Source organism: Megalobrama amblycephala, linkage group LG17, assembly GCF_018812025.1.
Source record: "Megalobrama amblycephala isolate DHTTF-2021 linkage group LG17, ASM1881202v1, whole genome shotgun sequence".
Taxonomy (NCBI): domain Eukaryota; kingdom Metazoa; phylum Chordata; class Actinopteri; order Cypriniformes; family Xenocyprididae; genus Megalobrama; species Megalobrama amblycephala.
The window spans coordinates 30,501,224-30,522,528 of NC_063060.1; the positions used below are offsets into that span (position 1 = coordinate 30,501,224).

Here is a 21,305-nt window from a genome sequence, read left to right on the forward strand (position 1 = left end):
ACCTATTCCATTTTCAGAACATGTCTTTTTCCACTCAAAAGATGATCTATGTCAAAAATTTGAAATATTTAAGATATTTCTATAATCAGAAAAGCTGCATTTTATAAAACGAAAATTGCAATTTGCAAATGCAATTTATCTTAAGTTTGTGTATTTCATAAAAATACTATACATTATCATTACATTATTAAAGCCCTACATTACTGGCATAGGCAACAACATGAAAATGCAACATTTGAAAATAGCATCTTCAATTGCAGTGTTCACCAATGTCTCAAAGCTGTACATACTGTAATTGTATTTAAAAAAAACTATAACATCCCCTCTTTCCCTTTTTTAAATGAGGTTATTCTTCCATTTTGTAGCCTCAACTTCCTAGTCGAGTTAAAGGTGCTAAAGAGGATGTTTTGTTTTATACATTTTTGCAATATTACTTGAAACTGTCTTTACTAACTGATAAAAGACTATTTATTAGGTGCACTGAAAGGAATAATATTAATATACATCATCTGTGCACGAGGTAGGGCCTTAAAAACATCAGCCAATCGTTTACGCGATCATCGGGTAAACGATTGGCCCTCTGGCTTGTCAATCACTGCCATGACGTTCCTTGTGAGAGACGCGCTCCAGTAACTTTCCACACTCCACAGGCGCCGCATGCAATCATGCAGTAACAACTGCAGATTATGAGTTACTTGCGGTGAGTCCGATATAATGAATCCACTAACACGACACAGCGAATGCCGGTGGTAAACAAACACTTGTGTTCCGTTACTCGTGCACGAGTTTTGGGAGGTGTTCCCTCGAAATGAGCTGTGAAGGAGGGGGGGTTGTTCTTACGCATGCGCTCATTTCAAAAACTCACTAACAGTCTTTGGTTTTTTCAGTCGACGAAAAGATCCTCTTTAGCACCTTTAATGACTTTAGACCCTGAACTAATTCATTATGGAAATGGACATTAGAAATATTAAGGGATAGGAATATTTAAAATACTTTTGCACAATAAATGAAGTTAATCACAATACTTTCATCAGTTTGCCTACATAAGAGGTAAAGTAATTCCACTCATCTATAGTTGTTTGAGAAAGTCTGATTCACTGTCATTTGGTTAAGGTTGATGATGAAGGTGATATTTTCAAATCTTGCAATCTTTTCAAATACTTGCAGATCTTTTGATGTACAGGAAGCACAATGTTGTTTAAATGTCTTGGACCGAGAAATAATTTTGATTGAATCTAAATCTACAGCATGGCAATATATAAGGACAACTCTTTCATACTCCTCAAGATAGTCAATATGTGCTGAAGCATAATAATGACCACATGAGAGACTGACAACTTAATTATTGTATGCAAATACTTTATGTTTTAACAAATGACCAAAACAGATTACAGCACAACACATGCTTCTGGGGGAAAAAAAAAAAAAAAAAGAAGAAGAAAAAAAAAAAGTTTCAAAATACGGGGAAAATAAAAATTAAAATGTGTCTCTTCTGCTCCTCAAATGAACTTGTTGCATAGAGAAACAAACGAGCCAATAATCTGAAATAGATTCTAAAATAAATAAAACCTTTAAATGTGCAGTTTGGATCTCTCCAATAGTTAATGCTGACGTTTCAGGCTCTGCTGAACATGACACATAGTCTGACAACAGGACATAAGGTTGCATTAAGGCACATAACAAGCAGGTGAGAGGTACGGTGAAATACTTGAGACCAGGAGTCAGCTTTTGGACTGCTTCCGTTTCAGAATCAGCTCCGCCAGGAGTTTATAACGGGACATGCACTCCTCCTGAATAGGACAAAGAATCAATTCAACAACTAAGATCAAAATCCAGCTTTTATATGCAGGTAAACATTGTAAAAGGGCATAATAGGTCCTCTTTAAACCAAAGTCTACTTGAATAAGTTTTCATGCTTGAATGTTCAAAAAGCTCTTTTTTTTTTTTTTTTTTTTATACATATTTTACATTGTTGCAGCACCTATTTTCCCTTTATCACGCTCAAACAGCAACATTATGCATTAAAAAAAGTTGAAATATAAATAAGTCCAATTTAAATGAATTTTCCAATGACTCTAAGTGAGAAAGTTGATGCTCACCTTGGTCTTTCCAGGCACCACCTTAGCGATCTTGTCCCAGCGTTCAGTGGTGCCACGTGGGTATTGCTGTAAGGCCAGCTCCAAGAGCTTCTGCTGGTTCTGTGTCCAGACATCATCAGCAGCACTGGGTTTTTCTTTGGAGGCCGATGGCTTCTTCTCATCTTCACTGTCGTCATCCACAGCTGTGGGGTCAAAGTCTCTTTGTCTGCGTCCTTTCAGCCTCTCCTCCGCTGCTCCAGTTCCAGTGCTCCCGGGTGCAGACTTTTTTGTCCTCCTTCTGAGTGCTTTGCTCTCCGAGTCCTCTGCTCCAACAGGCTCTGCCGAATCCTCCGGCTGCTGCTGCTGCTCTAAGGGCTCCTCTCTCTGGGTCATCAGACTGTCAGGCACTGTGACAGCTCTTGAGCTCTTTCCCATCACTGCACCACCCTTCAGCTCAGAAAGCTTCACCAACCCTAGAAACAGAGACAAAGTGGAGAGAGACATGAGTAAATGTTTTGACAGATATGCTTGATAACATATCACAGTAGATGATAAATGGTACATGGCAAGTGGAATTTTATTCAAAATCTTTTAACAAACAAGCTGTTTACCTGATGTATTAGTGACACAGTCTTTGACTTGCTTCACTTTTGCAGTCACCTGTATTGAAAAGATTTTTTTTTATTTTAACAAGACCTTTTCTGTTTATAAAACCAAACCATTATTGATTTCAGTGGCTCTTCATTCACATCTACAGTTCAAAAGAACAGCATTTATTTGAAATAGAAATCATCAGTAACATTGTAAATGTTTTTTTGATCAATTTAATGCTTTCATGCTAAACTAAAGTATTAATTTCTGCTCTAAACTTTTGAATGGTAGTGTATTTGAACCAAACGAAACAGTCCGGAGACGCTGCTATCTACAATTTACAGTCCCCCTGTAGTCAATAATTTTATCTCTTAAAACTCATCTTTGATCATCAAAGTGACACATTTAAATGTTTTTTTCCAGTGAAAAAATGAAAACAATTTCTTCATGCCTTAAAATAGCTTGAATGTAGCTACACCCTTGCTTCATTTAGTATATGTGGATCTATGAATATGCTAATTAGCCCCGCCTCCACTCACTCACACAAGCTATGAGATCCACTTGGTCAACTTACTGAGGTAAACGCTGCACAATGGTATCGTTGTTTTCAACGTCGGACACATAACGGTAATTGATATGATTAGCCTTTGGCTTGATGTTATCAAACAGCTAATAATGTGTTGCTAATGTTACACAAACCATGTTCCCATTCGCCTTCTCAGCGAACTCATCAGTCAGCTGTCCTCTAAAAATAAGCATTCTTATACATGCATTGAACAACTTAGAACTTCAGTGGAGAATGGCATATAGTTCATCTTAACATTGTATTATACATAATATACATAATTCACTCACCATATAGCTAAATGTACCTGATTTTTCATATCAACAGAAAAATACACTGGCATAACCTGCTTCTTTTTAGACTCCCCTGCTTCAGAGCGGTCATAGTTAATGATATGCTAAAGCCCTCCAGCACGTTGATGTGATTGGTTACAAGGTAGTTTGTGATGTCAGAAACACCGGCGATTTCAAACTGCATTTTTAGATCACTGCAGTTTTAAAGAGAAAATACTCAGCAATGGTGTTGACATATGAATTTGCACATAGTTTGTCTGAAAGCACATTAAAAACACCACATAGGCATATAAACAACATTAAAAACATTTTTTTTTTACCACAGGGGGACTTTACAATGCACAAAATTGTTTTTATATACATTTATTTAACAAATTTTTAAATCAATTTTATGCAGTAAATAATGCAATTTCCATCATTATGCAAGTTTGATATTGTCTATCAGCATAATCCCAGCTATTGGTCGACTACTAGTCATAACTATACTAATTAGACTCACCTCAGACACTGATCTGCCTAACTCATGTGCAATCTTCTCCCACCGGCCTGGCGTTCCACCAGGAAACTTGGCCATACAGCGGGAAAGCTGGCTAAGATCCTCATCCGTCCACTCGTGAACCTACAACCATCACCAGCCATTGGTTTATGCAATACTTACATTTTAAATCAGCATTCTTTCAACAGAGACAAAAACTTACTTTCTTCTTCTGCTGTTTTTTGTCTTCTAACCAGTCATCCATTTGATCTTCAATGTCTTCAATAGATGTTCCCAGATCATATGATGGCACAAAAGCAGCATTTGTACTGGGTTCATAGACTGGAAACTCCACTTTAGGTTTCTTCACCTTGGGACGTTTTTCTTCTGCAGAGCAAGATCGGCCAGTATCACATATTATTAAGTGTCACATAGTCACAACTGAATCCTACTAATTATGTACAGAGGTCAGTGTGCAACGTATAACTGTTATCATGATCTTACTCGGCTGCATTTCCTGTTCTGCCAGAGCCTCTGCCTCCTTCTCTTTTACTTTCATTTCCTTATAATCTTTATAATACTGCTTCACATCCTAAAATATAACATAGAGTCATGATTACAGATGTCTGCTTGAATTTTCTGAGTGTCTCTTTTGAAAACACATTTAAAAAGCCTCAAATCTGGTGGAACAGTACCTGTATGATATGAGGGAGTGACTTCACTGAATAGTACAACCAGATGCTTAATTTAAGAGGCAAAATGTCATGCCAGTGTGGCCTGTCAGATCTACAAAAAGGAAGCAAAGATTTATAAGTCTGACCAGCAGGGTCAAAATTTCTTCTTCTTTAATAAAGCATCTGGAGTTATTGGGTTACCTGTCGTTTTTGTCCTGTCCCAAGGACTTAATCTCTTCTGTTATCTTACTGCTTTGCTTCTTCTTCTTCTCTCTCTTCTTCCTGCTCAGAAGTTCATCCTGAGAAGAATTAAGACATAGCAGCTATCACTGGGCATGCTCAAGTAAATTTAGTATTTCAGATACCATTACACGACGACAACTCTGCTATACAAACAATTCATCACTTACCAACTGCTTCTCAAGGTAGATGGACCATATAACTGCATAGTGACCCACGGTCAGAATGAGGAAGAGAAGGAAGCCCAACTCTCCATTACTCATCTTCCTAACACGTCGATAGTAGAAGACAGGCTGTCTCCAATCTGGCAGCCCATTAACCAGGATGTCGTCATATCTGTGAATGTAGTATGAACCTACTATGTAAAATCTATTTTAAAAGACTTTAGCAAATGTAATACACAGATTATAGACCCTAGTCACAGTCATACTGGTGCAAACTGTGGTTTGGTATCTTACTCAAGGGCATAATGTCAAATTATTGATGATCCTCTTTCATCTCTATTATATATCCTGATTCTTTAAGGGTTAGTTCACCCAAAAATTAAAATTCTGTCATTAATTACTCACCCTCATGTAATTCCAAACCTGTAAGACCTTCGTTCATCTTCGGAACACAAATTAAGATATTTTTGATGAAATCCGAGGGTTACTGAACCACACAAAGGCAGCAATGTCATTGCACCTTTCAAGGCCCAGAAACGAAGTCAAGACATCGCTAAAATAGTCCATGTGACTAAAGTGGTTCAACCTAAAAGGATTCATCCAAGATGTTCATGTATTTGTTTCTTCAGTTGAAAATAAACTGAATTTTTTTTTTTTTTCCTCCATATGGTAGACTTCAGTAGGGCACAACAGGTGGAAGGTCCAAATTGCAGTTTCAGTGCAGCTTCAAAGCACTCTACACAATCCCAGACAAGGAATAAGGGTCTTATCTAGTGAAATGATTGGTCATTTTCTAAAAAAATAAAAATGTATATACTTTTTAAACCACAAATGCTCATCTTGCACTGCTCTGCGATCCGCCACACATGACGTAATTACATCAAAAAGGTCACGTGTGACATAGGTGAAAGTACAGATCCAGTGTCTACAAAGCGAATGTGCAAAGACTAAGCCAAACGCCCTTTACAAAAAAAAAAGTAAAACCAATGTCGGACGATTTTGAAGTTGAAGGAGAAAATAAGATGGAGTTTTTATGTCACGCGTGACCTTTCTGGTAGATCGCAGAGCAGTGCAAGAGGAGCATTTGTGGTTCAAAAGTATATCTTTTTTTTTTTTTTTTTTTCTAGCAAAACAATCGTCCTTTTTCCCTTATTTCTCATCTGGGATCGTCGTGGGATACACTGAAACTGCAATTTGGACCTTCCACCCGGTGTACCCCACTGAAGTCAACTATAGGGAGAAAAATCCTAGAATGCTTTCCTCAAAAACCTTAATTTCTTTTTGACTGAATAAAGAAAGGCATGAACATCTTGGATGAGGGTGAGTAAATTTTCAGGAAATTTTAATTCTGAAGTGAACTAATCCTTTAATGTTATGAAGCGGTCGAGATTACTTTTTGCAAAATAAAAATATGCTGTTGTACAACATCAACAGCATAGGAGACTGACAGGAAAGAGAAGTTGTTGAAAATAATCGTTTAAATTGTCTGTTTCTTTATTTTTTTGCACACAAAAATGTATTCTCGCCGCTTCATAACATTAAGGTTGAACCACTGTCACGTGGACTATTTTAATGATGTCTTTGCACCTTTCAAGGCCCAGAAAGTTAGTAATGACATTGCTGCCTATGTGTTCAGAAACCCTCAGATTTCTTCAAAAATATCTTAATTTGTGTTCTGACATGAGGGCGAGTATGAGTAGTTTATCTGCTAGGTTTTTAAATCACATTTAAAGGTGCCCTAGAATCAAATTGAATTTACCTTGGCATAGTTGAACAACAAGAGTTCAGTACATGGAAATGACATACAGTGAGTCTCAAACTCCATTGTTTCCTCCTTGTTTAAATCTCATTTGTTTAAAAAGACCTTCGAAGAACAGGCGAATCTCAACATAACACAGACTGTTACGTAACAGTCGGGATCATTAATATGTACGCCCCCAATATTTGCATATGCCAGCCCATGATCGGGGCATTACACAAGGGCAGCCAGTATTAACGTCTGGAGCTGTACACAGCTGAATCATCAGACTAGGTAAGCAAACAAGAACAATAGCGAAAAATGGCAGATGGAGCAATAATAACTGACATGATCCATCATATCATGATATTTTAAGTGATATTTGTAAATTGTCTTTTTAAATGTTTCATTAGCATGTTGCTAATGTACTGTTAAATGTGGTTAAAGTTACCATCGTTTCTTACTGTATTCACGGAGACAAGAGAGCTGTCGCTATTTTCATTTTTAAACACTTGCAGTCTGTATAATTCATAAACACAACTTCATTCTTTATAAATCTCTCCAACAGTGTGTAATGTTAGCTTTAGCCACGGAGCACTATCAAACTCATTCAGAATCAAATGTAAACACTCAAATAAATACTATACTCACATGATTTGAAGCATGCATGCAGCATGCATGACGAACATCTTGTAAAGATCCATTTGAGGGTTATATTAGCTGTGTGAACTTTGTAAATGCACTGTATTATAGTCGAGAGCTCGGGGGGGCAGGGAGTGGGCAATTTAAAGGGGCCGCGCGCTGAATCGCGCTGCATAGTTAATGATGCCACAAAATAGGCAGTTAATTTTTTTTTTTTTTTTAATCTATGGGGTATTTTGAGCTGAAACTTCAAAGACACATTCAGGGGACACATTAGACTTATATTACATCTTGTAAGAACTGGTCCTAGGGCACCTTTAAGGCTTTTATGACCTTTTTTAGGACCTGCACAAATAAAATTACCACAGTTTGAGAACCAGTGGTGTAGGATGAACAAAGAAACAAATCATGAGAATCTCACCTTTGTCTTCTTTCCTCATCCTTGAGAACTTCATAAATGGCAACTAACTAGTAAGAGATGACAAAGAAGATATTTCAAATGTAATAAACTGAATTCCAAAAGGTGTACAGAAGCAAACATGATCTACATTAAGCCAAAGAGTACTTTCATTCAGGCTTAACAAAACTCCTACCTGTCGAAACTGGTTTTCTGCATTTTCATCTTTGTTTTTATCGGGATGTAATGTAAGTGAGAGCTTTCTATATGCCTTCCTGATCTCAGAAGAGGATGCATCCTGTCAAAAACAGAATCGGGAACATTAAGATCATAAACACTTAATTGCCAATATTTACAAGAGTCAGAAACACAATACTCTGAGACTACATTGCAGTACATGTTTGTTTAAAAATTAAATCATCACATATGATCATTTTGGTAGTATAGACTGTGTGATTGGATTGCCTTTGGTTTTTCAGGCAGAAATTATTAACAGTTACTAGCAATAAAAGCTGCAACATCATCTAATTTCCTACATGTAGAATAGAATTACTACCACTAAACATACTTTAATGTCGGCAATAGCAACTGGAATATGCAGCATAAACTGGCAGCTGTATCTGGTACACTGTTTTGGACTAACAACAGCTACCAGCTGTTCATACCAGTGAGGTTAAGCTGGTTTTTGAAGCATTGTAGCTGTTTTACCAGCCTGTACTAGCTAATAACCATCTTAGACCAGCTGGAAACTAGCTAACGTTACCATGTTCCAAAACAGAGCTACAATCCTTTTAGCAGAGAATTAGCATTATTAATTTTCTTCTAAATGCACTGTCCGCGAATTCCTGCAAGGTACAGGTATAGCAGCGGCTTTTGTTTTATTTATCCCCAATTCCTCATATATAAGAATCACGGTTGAAACGTTAGGAAAGAAAGTGAAACCAAACGCCAGTGCTGTTGTTGTTTTTTTTACATGTAGCGGTTATGATAATAAAAGCTCGGGATCTTCAATGCATCAAATACCACTTAGCAACTAAATGGCGAAATTAAACCAGGACGATAAAACGATTCGTGCCCTCAGTAATGACACGTCATGTGTATAGGCCCACAGCCCGGAGGTTTCTTTGTCAATGGCCACCGATATCCAGGTTCTTCAGGAGGCAGAGCCCGTCTATCGCTACCCTGAGTCTGGAGACATAATAGTGGGGCTGAAGAGAGCTATTCGGCTAATGGGTTGGGTTACGTTGATAAGAATACAATCACTGTAAACTTTGGAGGCGACACTGCGATAAATCGACGTCGGTGCGCTGCAATATAGGTTCAAGTTAAGTGCATTTACCGAGGCCGTTTGAGTTAAAGGCGTGACAAATTTGAATTACATCAAACTGTTCTTACCTGATTAACCGAGAGGAACTCGTAGAAGGTTTGGGGGATTTCCTCCACTAGATCGAAAAGCTCCAGGTCTGCGTCCCATGCTAATGTTGGCAATGGCTGAATAACGAACAGCCCGGAGAACAACACCAACGTAAGGATCCCGGGCAAAGCCATTGCAGAAGGTTTTATATGTTTGTTAAGGTTTAACACCCACTATCCATTCGGAAACCCCGTTTTCGAGACGCCTTTAGCATAACTTGCCGTCCTTTGGCTCAGACAGGCCCATAGCTTGAGCTCAGCCTGCTGTACGTACACACGTTTCACATGCAGCCGCCACAGCGCGAGCCAATAAGCATGAAAGCTTCAGTAGTGACATGGTGCGTCATGTCCATTCTTACCATGAGAGTACTTTCAGGACCCCTGTCATCTCAATTTTTCAGGTATAGATTATTTTATAATAGTATCAAGTGAGCATTATGTATCCCGGTAGATGCGCAGCAGTGTTGTTCCCCATACACACACACCCAAAAAAGAGTAACTTATCTCGGCCTCGTTCGTTCCAGTGCAGGCAGGCTTTCCCATGTCTATAATATTATCTCTCTTTTGTCTTTTTTGTTTGTTTGTTTAATCCCTTGTAAAAGAAGTGATGTCACAAGAAGAAACTGTAAGGCCACTATTTCTTTTATGATTGGAGAGATATGAAAGAATGATTCAACCCATATAACGCTATTAGTTGTTCTTAACCTAATAATCTCATTTCTATCGTTGGTCTCAATTTTGTGACATTAACATCGCAACATTTTGAACTATTCATCCCGTCTCAATGGTACATTAACCCCGTTTCTTTTCGACAGCAACTGCAAGGGCCATGAAGTTCAGATGAAAGTCCATTTGATTAAAACTGTTCATCTGGCAGCAATAAGGCTCTTGGTTTAACATAAGCATGACTCATTACATGATATCTCAATAGCGCCATGGTAATAGTTTTTGATTTTGTGAAAAAGAGAATATTTGAGTGAGTATTTGAGATGTTAGTTAAGCTATAAAGCTTAGTTAGACTTCATATCTTTAAAAGTAGAGAGTAGCCTACTAAACAAAATCTTTTAAAAATCAATTTTAAAATAGCCCATAGGCCTACGAAATAACGAGCTATATTTAATCATCCTTTTTTGAGTGGTAGCCTACCTGGCCTACAATAAATGCAAGTCTTTTTCCCCCTATAATTTATTATTATTATTGTTGTCATTTTTAGGCCTTTTTTCAATTAGCCTAACGGAATCATTGTTTTATATTGATTTGATAATTAGTGCATTTACGACATGCGCAAACATATTCAATTCTGTAACATTCTTTTGAGAAAACTTTTTAAAAAGAAAAAAAAAAATCTCATTTACACTTCTATAATCTAGAAACTCTTGAGGGCGTCGTTGCGCTATAGTTACGGATATCTCCAAACGTGTCTTGGGTTGGCCTTTTTTAGTAACAACGGAAATCTGAAACAAAATAGGCTGCATCTAGGCTATATTTTTCTTTTAGTTTAATGGAATCTTTAATTTAGCCATTTTCTTTGTTTGTTAAACTCTTGTCCTTGAGGCGGCACTGACCAGTGGTGTCAACTTAGGGAAGGACGCAATAACCTGTGACTGGGGAAGTCTGATGTATCATTTTGTTACCAGTGCGCAATTAAAATATCCAGTTAGAGCAACAGCTTGAGGTTCAAACCACGTGACACCAAATTAGGTAGTGGAATAAATTTGCAAAGTAGGCATGCATGCAAAATAGTCTGCATTCATTTAAAACACTAAAGAAAGCATGGCAATGTTGCCATCGCCTTGATTAAAAATATTAGACTATACGTAAATCAATCAAAGCGCGAAAGCCAAAAGCACGATATTTACCAAATAGACTCGAATTAAATAGGAAATAAAAAAATACATTTTTTTACTGGGCCATAGCCCATTTTAGTGATCTGTTAACAGTTAGGCCTACAATTTATTTGATTTTCAGTTTTTATATTTTTTATTTTATTAAAAAAAAAGCATTTTCTTTTGTGTTTGTGTGAGTTAATGAATTTTCTTAAATGCATCAGAATTACAAACCTTCTCACTTGTATATTTTTGCACTTGGAAAGTTGACCTGGGAATATTTCCACTCCAGTGAGTCAATCGCCTATAGCCTATAACCTATAATCAATTATTTGATTTTTTTTCTTACGTTCTTTCTAAACAGAATGGCAGTATCGAAAAGGAAGGGGAAACTTTAATGGGCTATTATTAATGAGCAGAGAAAATACACATTAAGCCGATAAGATGCGGCACGAATCATTCAGATAAAATCTGAACAGAATATTAACACTGAAAAATTGACTATATGAACGATACGCGGATGTATAACCTACGCTTTAGGCTCTAGCCTACACAAGGAAAAATGCAAACAGGCTCATTGACTTATTTGACATTCAACGCAAATACATTTAACATTTTAACATACAATTGTTTGAAATGTTAAACTAGTAGCCTAATATTATCACACACTGATGTCTGACCTTTTTGTCCACACATTATGCTTCATTCGCTTATAGCCTAACATAATAATGGAACAATATTCATGTTTATGAAATCGTCATCATTCGATTTAGACCATCAAAGAAGTTATTTAGTACAAACTCAAAGCGCCTTTATCTGTAAATCCTGACCGCCAGCTCCCATTCCACAGATCAATTTTGTGGGATCAGTAAACAATCAATAATCAATACAGCCATTAAACGTTAAGCCAATATAGATAAGACAGGCGTTTTTGAGTGATCTGCTCATTTTATTTGTCAGTTATATTTTATAACAAGTCGCTATAATTGTCTTCATGTGCTAAGATGAAGAACGAATAACCGACCAGATGAAAGCGCTCGTGCTTTAAAATGTTTTTATCTAGGCCTATGTGTGGTCTAAATAAGATTCGGGTCTACATTTGAGTAGCTTAATCGCGTAAGGAATGGGTAAAGCGTGCAACACATTCACTTCACTTCTTTTTTTCGCTTTTCTTTCTTTCATTCTTTTCTTTTCTTTTCTTTTCTTTTTCTTTTTTTTTTTTTAATATTTGAATAGTTTCACATGATGCCTATAGGCACTTAAGAGTTGTCAAAAACTTCAGTATGTCCTAGGGAATAACATCAGACAATCTCTCTTGAGTTCTTCAAGACTTCGTGCTGCGTTAACACCCGCTAGGCCATTGAGATACGGCCATTTTGACGAGTCACATCTGCAGCCGGAATAAAGAAATAATCGGTATCCTTGAGAGAAAATTACGCTTGTCGCTGGAATTACATTTGGCTTATCCTGACCAATTCGATTGATGCAGCTAATGGCCTGTTTTATTATTATTATGTATTGTTATTATAGCCACGTGGAGCTGGTACGGTACGTGGTAACAGAAGAAGCTTTACGTTTTGCAGAACCCGGTACGGTTAACGCTAAAGTGCCTCGGGTTTCCGCCAGCATGCTGAGCTTCTTTGTTTTCGCTGAAGTGCCTGTATTAGAGCAGCTGACGTCATGGCAGCAGGCTGCGCGTGTGGTTTGCAGCTGAACGCAGTGCCCGAAAAGACAGTCCAGCGCGAAGAGAAAAAACACCAAACCTACTATAGGCTACACGTGAATGCGCACACCGATGCGCGATCACAATTTCACTGACTATCTGAAAATTTATGTGTGATCTGAACTGTTACACGAAAAGGTAACTGCGCAAACGGTCTGTAGAATTTGTAAACGCAAAATTTTGCGTTAAAATCTTTTTGTTTAAACTGATAAATCTTTAACTAAACACAACAAAGTAAGGAGTGGTAAATAAAGTAGGCTAGCCTATGCATGTTAATTTAATAAAACAAGCCGTTGCTTAGAAACGCCTTTCCTTCAATGTTTCTTTTAAGACAATGAGTTCAGAATTTAAGTGTAGCCCACATATACTATTGTGTAGCCCACATATACTATTGTAGGTTAAGCTGTATGGTAAAATATTGCAAGAACTGTAAAGAATACATATGTGCCCTTCTGTGACCGTTAAACAACGATATTCACATCAAGAGGACAATTACTAATCACCACCCGACTTTTCTTTTGTGAGACATAACTTTACTGTAACCTGTGTGAAAGTGAGTGAGAATAAATCATTAAAAGTCATTATCCTGGCGTGTGAGGCGCCTAACTAATTCTACTTCTAATCAGAAAGCCCATAATTTTCTGAGTAGCTACATGTTAAATCTATCTAAAAATTTAACCAAAAATTAGGAATGTGAATAGCCAACTAAATTCGATTATTTGCTTTACTGGTTTAAATAAATGTATAAAGGCAGTGAAATAAAATATTTTTGAATGCATGTATTGAGCAGTTACACAACAATGCACTAAGTAGGCTACCATATAATTTGGCCATTAAAATGTTAATTTTACATTTAAAAAATCACCGTGCGTTGAAAAAGATTTTTGAGCGATTCCTGTTGCATAACTTTTATGATGCCATAAAAAAAAAAGAAAAAAAAAAAAGAAAAGAAGCCTATATGTGACATTTTCAAAATAACTCTTGTGCTTCTTTTGCATTTGAGCTTTATTATTTGCGTGAAAATAAAGATAGCCTGCAGCTTCCTTGGAAGTTAGTTCATCGCTTATTGTCTATAACCATTCCGACCAAACTACATGGCTTGGCGAGGGGTTTTGCTCTTTGACAAAGACATGATCCGTCAGAGGGGTACCCTACCCTATTGATGATATACCCCACTACTAATTCCCAGGCTACCCGTAAGGAATGAGATCACGTGATGGAGTGGGGCGGTCGAACTAAGCCATTTTGGGGACTGTGTCAGTTCGCACTGAACCATCAGACACACTGTGTTTTTCAGATCGCCGTGCGGGAGAAGTACGCCTCTGGAATTTACCATCTATGACCGGGATCTGTGGACGTATCTGTGAATCAAATCGGAAAGTGTCTGCGAAGAGTGAGCTACGGTAACCTATATGCAATTGCGCAAGAAGGCCACAATGAGCACGGTAGTGGTACGTTAGAGCCATTGACAGCGTCTGCAGCTCATTCCAAGATGGCCGCTTCAGTAGCATTCATTTTTTGCTGATCGACTCTCAAGTTTCATTGTCTACCACAACAAAGCTAGGAAACCATCGGGAATATACTGGGTATGTACGCTTGAATGTACAAAAGAGCGGAGTCACGAGCTTTTCTGATTTTGTTTTCTTTTTCCCTCTTCGGAGACAAGAGAGTACTAACAATGTTGCCTCTTGTACCCATCTGTGATCGTTTCTCATACGAATTTCATTTAAGTTTTCTCACGTTGTTTTATGAAACGCAACCAGTGACATATGTTAACACAATGTGCACGTCAACGAGTATGGCATCTTTGTAAAATTAAAGTATATTGTTCTCTTCAAGTGTTGTTTATATCCTAAAAAGTCGGCGCGCGCTGAAGAACAGGCGAGTTGGGTCAGGTGTTAACGGGTGGCCACTTTCATCCATTTCTTCTCGCTCTAAAACCAATCATTTGCTCTCTTATTTTATAGAATTGAGTAGTCTAGAGAGTGTATATTTAGGAAAAATTTACTTTACCGCGTTTTAATGTCGTCGATTAATTTTATTAACTTAAATTCATATGCGTATTTGATGGGTACCTCATCCTATAGGCTGTACTAACACACGAAATACCAGTATTTTGAGGTGCTTAACTTCAGAGTAAATATATTTTCAAGCGTGTTCACTGTTGTTTATTTGTCACTGAATTGGGTGTTTTGTATTGGGCTTTTAAAAAATATTGTAAAACATTATCTCGATCTTGTGCAGCGTACGTGACCTCACACGTCAGACTGAACATCTTTTTTTTTTCTTTTTTTGGACAGAGTATAGGATAAGAGTCCTAATTCTAAGATTTTATATTTAAATGTCTTTTTCGTTAGTCTGATAAAATATATTTTTTAATCAGTCAATTGTTAACTAAACATGTGACTCACCTCCGATGTGTCACAAGTTCATAAAAATGTTTTTGATAACTCCATTTAAGGAAGGAATAGCTAAACATTATAATCTAACATTGGCTGTTAACTCGAACTTAATTGATAGTTCTCTACCAAAGTTCAATGCCAAATAATTATTTTTTTCTGGCCATAGGCTATTTAAATGATTAGTAAGCCGTCAATGTGGGCTACTGTTGTTTGCATTGTCTGGCCTTCCGCATATATGCTGTGCCTATAGACTACTGCTATTTATTAATCTTATAGGCCTAGGCCTATATATATTTTTTTTTCCACAAATTTTGCCACACCGCAAATATCTGTATTTCATAGCCAAATTATAAAATATTTTTAGTGCTTGCTATAGCCTATTCTTTCTGACAGTAAAACATTATTGTAATTATGAATATGAAGGTATGACTCTGTTATCTGCAGTATACGCTAAACAGTCAGATTTACTGTAACTGCAGTTACTTCTTGACCTAGACTCTGTTCTTTTCTCACAGAAAAAAAAAACAAAAACACATTTGTTCCGTTTTCAAGTGCAATGTGCTATCAGATACGAATCATAGTACAGTTTGAATATCATTACTAAAGCACATATTAGTCTTGTGAGTTTATTTGTCAAGCTTGAGAAATGGATAGGCCAACAGTTCAAGCACAACTGTTTTTTTTAGCCTTCGCTGCACCTTAATAACCACTTTGTTTCGTTAGCTAATCCTCGTAATCTACGTTTACTAATGTAAAATAATACTTAGTCCTTAAAGACAGTTGTTACTTAATGAAGGACTAAAAGTACAAAAATACTCTGTTACTGAAAATTGTTTTGTCACTGACTAAAATGCAAAGTGTTGTTCAGCACTCTTTTGAATGGTATTACGTTCTGTATTAAGTTGTTGCTAGCACTTATAAGATTGTAGTAGCCTTTAATGTCTTTAGCAAGATGTTTTCCCAGTTACTGGGCAACTATTTAAAGGTTTGTCTGTGCCTAATGTTGATAGTCTAAATTGATTTTACTGTATTTATCGTGTTGGGATTCAGTACACTGCATTATTGGGAAGGTTTATAATTGAACATTAGCAGTTACGGGATATTGGTAGCTAATTTCCATGAAAATTAGTCATGTTTGAACTAACCCCACATAGCCTAATATCTCAGTCGAGAGACGGCGGGCTCACTCACAGGCGCGAGCTCTCGAGCTTCCGTTGACTGTGTGCCTCATTGAAGACATCGGAAAGGCAGGGAAGATGTATTCTCTATCACATTTGGAAGCGATGCGTGCTGAAATGGTGGTTGTACGACGTGTTTACGTGATAGTGATAACTGCTTCTTCAACAATAGTGTGCGGACCACAGGTCGCAGCCTCATGAGAGCGAACTCGCTTGGACACGGGGCTGTCTAGCAAAATGGCAGCCACGTTCAAGTAGCGGTATGTTTTTTTTAGCGAGAAACACAGTGGTCGAGAGGAAGTGATAGCGTTTTACCGTTAAATGGTTGAATTTATGATCATGTGTAATGATCTGGAGCATCTGTGAATCATGCGAGGTATGCGGCTCCGTTTGACTGGCACAATGCCAATTACAACCCGTCGTCATAGCAACTGTAAGCCTGGGCATTTTCGGCTTTCACTCTCACCTGTGCGTGCGCGCGCATCCCTGCAAATATAAATAAAAAACATTTCAAATAGTGTGCGGACTCTTCCCTGGAATGCCAATGAGTTTAGCCGAAGGCGATATTAATTTAGAATAACACCAATTCATGTGAGTTGTCAATTGTCGGGTTACATGTTAAACGTGTATGTTGTCTGTCTTGGTCGCATTTTTGTTCGCTTTAAGTGCAAGTTGACCATCTAACCTAGTAACCAGACTTGAGCTGTTAATTATGACTAAATATTAGGCTAATTAGTGTCTTTTTTGGTTGTCAGGTCGGCGAACTCACATGACAATGCACCGAACAACAAGAATCAAGATAACGGAGCTCAATCCTCATTTGATGTGCGTTTTATGTGGAGGATACTTCATTGACGCGACCACCATTGTCGAGTGCTTGCATTCATGTAAGTCCGAAATCTGTCATAATCTATAGCTATTATTATTAAAATATTCTTTTTAAAAAAAAATATTTTATGCGTTGCTTTGTCCGGCATTGCTCAAACTGCATTTAATTGATAGCATATAATTAATTTGTCGTCTGTTGTTTTTACAGTTTGCAAAATGTGCATTGTGAGGTATCTGGAGACCAGCAAATACTGTCCTATTTGTGATGTCCAAGTTCATAAAACAAAACCCCTCCTCAACATCAGGTAATGCCAGGGATTATGTGTATGTTAATTCAATATTTTATTTCTGATTACCATATTTTTTATTTCAGTAGGTTAAATATCCATGTTGCTGCTACTTTTGGAAAATCCTGTAAAGCTTTGAATTTCTGTTAATGAATGAATGAATGAATGAATGAAGGGACCAATAGTAACCCCTCAAAAATGCTTGTATATGTTTCAGGTCAGATAAGACTCTTCAGGACATTGTTTACAAGCTGGTGCCTGGTCTGTTCAAAAGTAAGTTAATTATTTTAATTATAGGCATATTTATTAATTTAGTTTCTGAAGGGGTTGGACATCACATAACTTCTGTCAAAAGGTCCTGATGTGACTAGGACTGAGCAATATTTTTTTTTTTTTTTTTAGATTTTGTTAAGTTGTCATAGCAATATAACTCACTTCTGAGAGAGAAAAAAACTTTAAAAAATAATGCTGATAAGTGTTCATTGTGCTTTTGTTCCTCAGATGAGATGAAACGAAGGAGGGATTTTTATGCGGAGCATCCATCAGTTGATGGTAAAACGTTAAGAAGGACATTGTGATATTTTAATTCAGTAGTCTTGTTTTTTTATCTACATGTTGTAATTATTTATCTGCCCTTCAGCTACTAATGGGTCTAATGAAGACAGAGGAGAAGTGGCAGATGAAGACAAGAGAATCATTGCTGATGATGAGATCATCAGTCTGTCCATTGAGTTTTTTGATCACAACAAGTAGGTTCAGTTCAATATAAGCTCCTTATTAGAGATCACTTTCATGTTCCTTATGATATTGACAATGAAATAGTAATTTAAAAAAATAGTAAAAGTCATATAGAAGTAGTAGGCCATACACCATAGGTGAAGTTTATAGTATTAGTTCGACATTGCATTCATTATTTTCTTTTAAAATGATCAGGTTCGATAGTAAAGATGGAGAAGAAAAGGATACCACAAAAGAGGTAATTAATTTCTTAATAAATGAAATATCTAAGAACAAGTCTCTTTGAGTCAGTTTGGACTATACTTACTGAATTTCTGTAATGGACTAATTTTTCTAGGTGAATGTAAAGCGGTACTTACAATGCCCTGCAGCTATGACAGTAATGCATCTCAGAAAATTTCTCAGAAGTAAAATGGATATTCCATGTACCTTTCAGGTAATCTTGTTTGCATTCACTTTATAAGAGGTTTTGTCTCCTTTCAACACCTTTTATATATTGACAAATTCAGCTTGTTTAAATGAGATTCTTTCTTTTTTTTCAGATTGAAGTTATGTATGAAGATGAGCCATTGAAAGATTATTATACTCTTATGGATATTGCTTATATCTACACATGGAGAAGGGTAGGAGTATTAAATCTGAGATATTTAACGTACTGTACTGTTTTATTACATTTTAGTCTGACTATTTAGATAACCTGTTGATATTTTACAGAACGGGCCCTTGCCATTAAAGTACAGAGTCCGGCCTGGTTGCAAAAAAATGAAGCTGAGCAGCCCAAGGGATGAAATGACCGGTGGCAGAAGGCCTGATACAGAAAGTGATTCCAGCAGTGACAAACCAAACAGCCCGACTGCTGCTGCTGCCGCCCCCTCGACATCCTCTTCTCTGCCCAGCCCAAGCACCCCTGTCCAGTCTCCACATCCCAACTTCCCCCATATCTCCACTGTTAATGGAGTCTCTGCCAAAGTGGGCCACAATGGCCAAACTCCGTTCAGCAGCAAAGTCTGCAAAACCTCTCATAATGGTTCCAACTCTCTTGGATGACTTGCTTATGGATGCCAAAGCCATCAACCCCATGCAAACAGAGCTGTGATGTAGATGCTTTCTTTATAAACCACCTCTTTTATATCATTTTTAAATATATTTGTTTTGTCACCATGTGTGAAAACTTTGTAACACAGCATTGTTTGTGTTATATTTTGTATTAATTGCATAACTAATATTGTGAAGAGTACTGGAGGGAAACTCTGCAAGAAGGAGAATGTATCTAGGTGTTTTTATAAAATCTGTCTTGTTCTTTTAGATTAGAACATATGTATATAAATCATTTCCTTGTCTACGAAGTCTCCAATAAAATACATGGCGGCACGCGGAATGTTTATCCAGATTGTATTGATTTTATTCGGCTGAAATGTGTAACACCAGCCAGTAAATTTGCAAAGGACAGAAATGCAGCATCAGTATTGTTTTGGATAAACCCAGAAACTGTAATTTAAAAAATCTGATACGTATGTGCTCGTTATATAACTTAAGAAATGTAGTATCACGCGAGAATAGAAACAGTCTTCAATCCTCGCGTGATAGGCCCATTTCTCAATTTATAGCGTTCTTGCTCTTCAATTCTGTTCAAGCGGTTATTTGTTATTTACTTTGTCTAAATAAACATTTTACTTTTTTTTTTATTACCAAATACAGTGTGTGGACTTTATAAAACAAATCTCCCGTGACTTTGTTTACAAGACAGGCCTATTCTGCGTCAAGAACTTGCTTCGGCCTTGAATAAATTACGTTCTCAGATCAAAGGAAGCTGTTTGACAACTACTTTTATGTATTTTTACTATATAAATGGTTTAAAACAATATTTAATGGTTAAAACTGCGACATTTGTGGGCGAATAGTTTCCTACTAGCTATGCCGTGAAATATAGGCCTAATTTTCACAGTTCAGAGCCGGAAGTCTTTGTGGTTTGACCCCTGTCAGTCTGATCAATAATCCATAATGTTCAAACAACAGAAATGGCCTGGGGTGTAAACTACAAAAATACGAGCTTACAAGAGTATTGTCCCGTTAGAGACAAAAATTAAATAAAAACAACAAATAAATAGTCGGCCAGTAATGACAATGAGAAATACGGCTGTTATATTTGCTAGCTTATTAGCTTTGACTGTATAAAGTAGGTTCAATATTTTATAAAAGGTCTAGTTATGTCCAGCCGTAACAAATCTCTCAATAAACCTTTAGTTGTAGGCCTACCTGTTGTAAGGTAACGTTAGCCTAGCTAGTTTGTTTGGTCCAGTTCTTGTCCGTGCAGATCGCTCTCATTGACCTCATTTAGGCCGACATGAATGTCGGACCATCACCGGACAGGTCCACACTTTAGGCTGTACATATTTATGTAAATCTTCTATTTCGTTCACGTAATTAAAATAGTTCCTAGGCTTAATTATCTTAACCGATAGGCCAAACCTAACGATCTCCGAATAAATACTGTTTATTATAAAATGTATTAATAAATATCTAGGCCTATTAATTATTTAGCTCCTGTCCTAAGCGCTTTCTTGAATATTCTCGCAGGTATTCTGTCAGAATTAGCGGCTTATGACAATTTAGTTTATGTTGAACACTATTATCTATCTTTATTAAAAACATTTAGTTTTAAATGTATTTATATAAAAAGAAACAAAGGAAAAGTTCAGTAAAATACGATTAGCTTTGTTAAAATCTTTTGAAAGTCATAAATTGAATTTATTGCTAATTCATCGATGTGTAAACTTGTTTGGATAATATCCGAGACGCAAAGCCTCAATCAGTGTCTCTGTTTAAATGTAGTTGAACCTTTTGAGTTTTGCCTTGTTAATTTAATAATACTGACAATTGAAAAGAACAAAATTCAAAGAGAAATAGTACTAGATGTAAAGACAAATAATGTCATACGAAGGATAATTTTCAGTCGGAGATGTTCATGATTGTACTCGATTTATTATAGTTCGGCACTGTTTGACAAACATAAACAAGACTACATATGGCCTACCCTTTAAAGTCAATACACA

The 21,305-nt window shown here is 36.9% G+C and overlaps 2 protein-coding genes across 6 annotated transcripts; one reads left to right on the forward strand and one right to left on the reverse strand.

Moving 5' to 3' along the window:
* Positions 1 to 1,338: 1,338 nt before the first annotated feature.
* dnajc1 (DnaJ (Hsp40) homolog, subfamily C, member 1) lies at positions 1,339 to 16,861 on the reverse strand. 2 transcript variants are annotated; one of them, XM_048162919.1, is made up of 12 exons: positions 16,715 to 16,861; positions 8,054 to 8,155; positions 7,882 to 7,928; positions 5,087 to 5,252; positions 4,878 to 4,975; positions 4,698 to 4,788; positions 4,507 to 4,594; positions 4,226 to 4,389; positions 4,027 to 4,146; positions 2,690 to 2,738; positions 2,100 to 2,551; positions 1,339 to 1,790 (listed from the first exon to the last, which is right to left on the reverse strand). In XM_048162919.1, the coding sequence occupies exons 1-12, from the start codon at positions 16,844 to 16,846 to the stop codon at positions 1,722 to 1,724; spliced, it is 1,578 nt and encodes a 525-aa protein (XP_048018876.1). In that variant the 5' UTR covers positions 16,847 to 16,861; the 3' UTR covers positions 1,339 to 1,721. The 2 variants fall into 2 exon arrangements, with proteins under 2 accessions (XP_048018876.1, XP_048018875.1); XM_048162918.1 differs by lacking the exon at positions 16,715 to 16,861 and adding an exon at positions 9,253 to 9,700.
* bmi1b (bmi1 polycomb ring finger oncogene 1b) lies at positions 14,017 to 19,945 on the forward strand. Of its 4 annotated transcripts, none has more exons than XM_048162920.1 (10): positions 14,017 to 14,405; positions 17,155 to 17,286; positions 17,436 to 17,532; positions 17,732 to 17,787; positions 18,016 to 18,066; positions 18,155 to 18,263; positions 18,448 to 18,490; positions 18,590 to 18,688; positions 18,795 to 18,875; positions 18,967 to 19,945. In XM_048162920.1, exons 2-10 carry the CDS (start codon positions 17,169 to 17,171, stop codon positions 19,297 to 19,299), a joined length of 987 nt encoding a protein of 328 aa, XP_048018877.1. In that variant the 5' UTR covers positions 14,017 to 14,405; positions 17,155 to 17,168; the 3' UTR covers positions 19,300 to 19,945. The 4 variants fall into 4 exon arrangements, with proteins under 4 accessions (XP_048018877.1, XP_048018880.1, XP_048018879.1 ...); XM_048162923.1 differs by lacking the exon at positions 14,017 to 14,405 and adding an exon at positions 16,450 to 16,468; XM_048162922.1 differs by lacking the exon at positions 14,017 to 14,405 and adding an exon at positions 16,525 to 16,659.
* Positions 19,946 to 21,305: the final 1,360 nt, after the last annotated feature.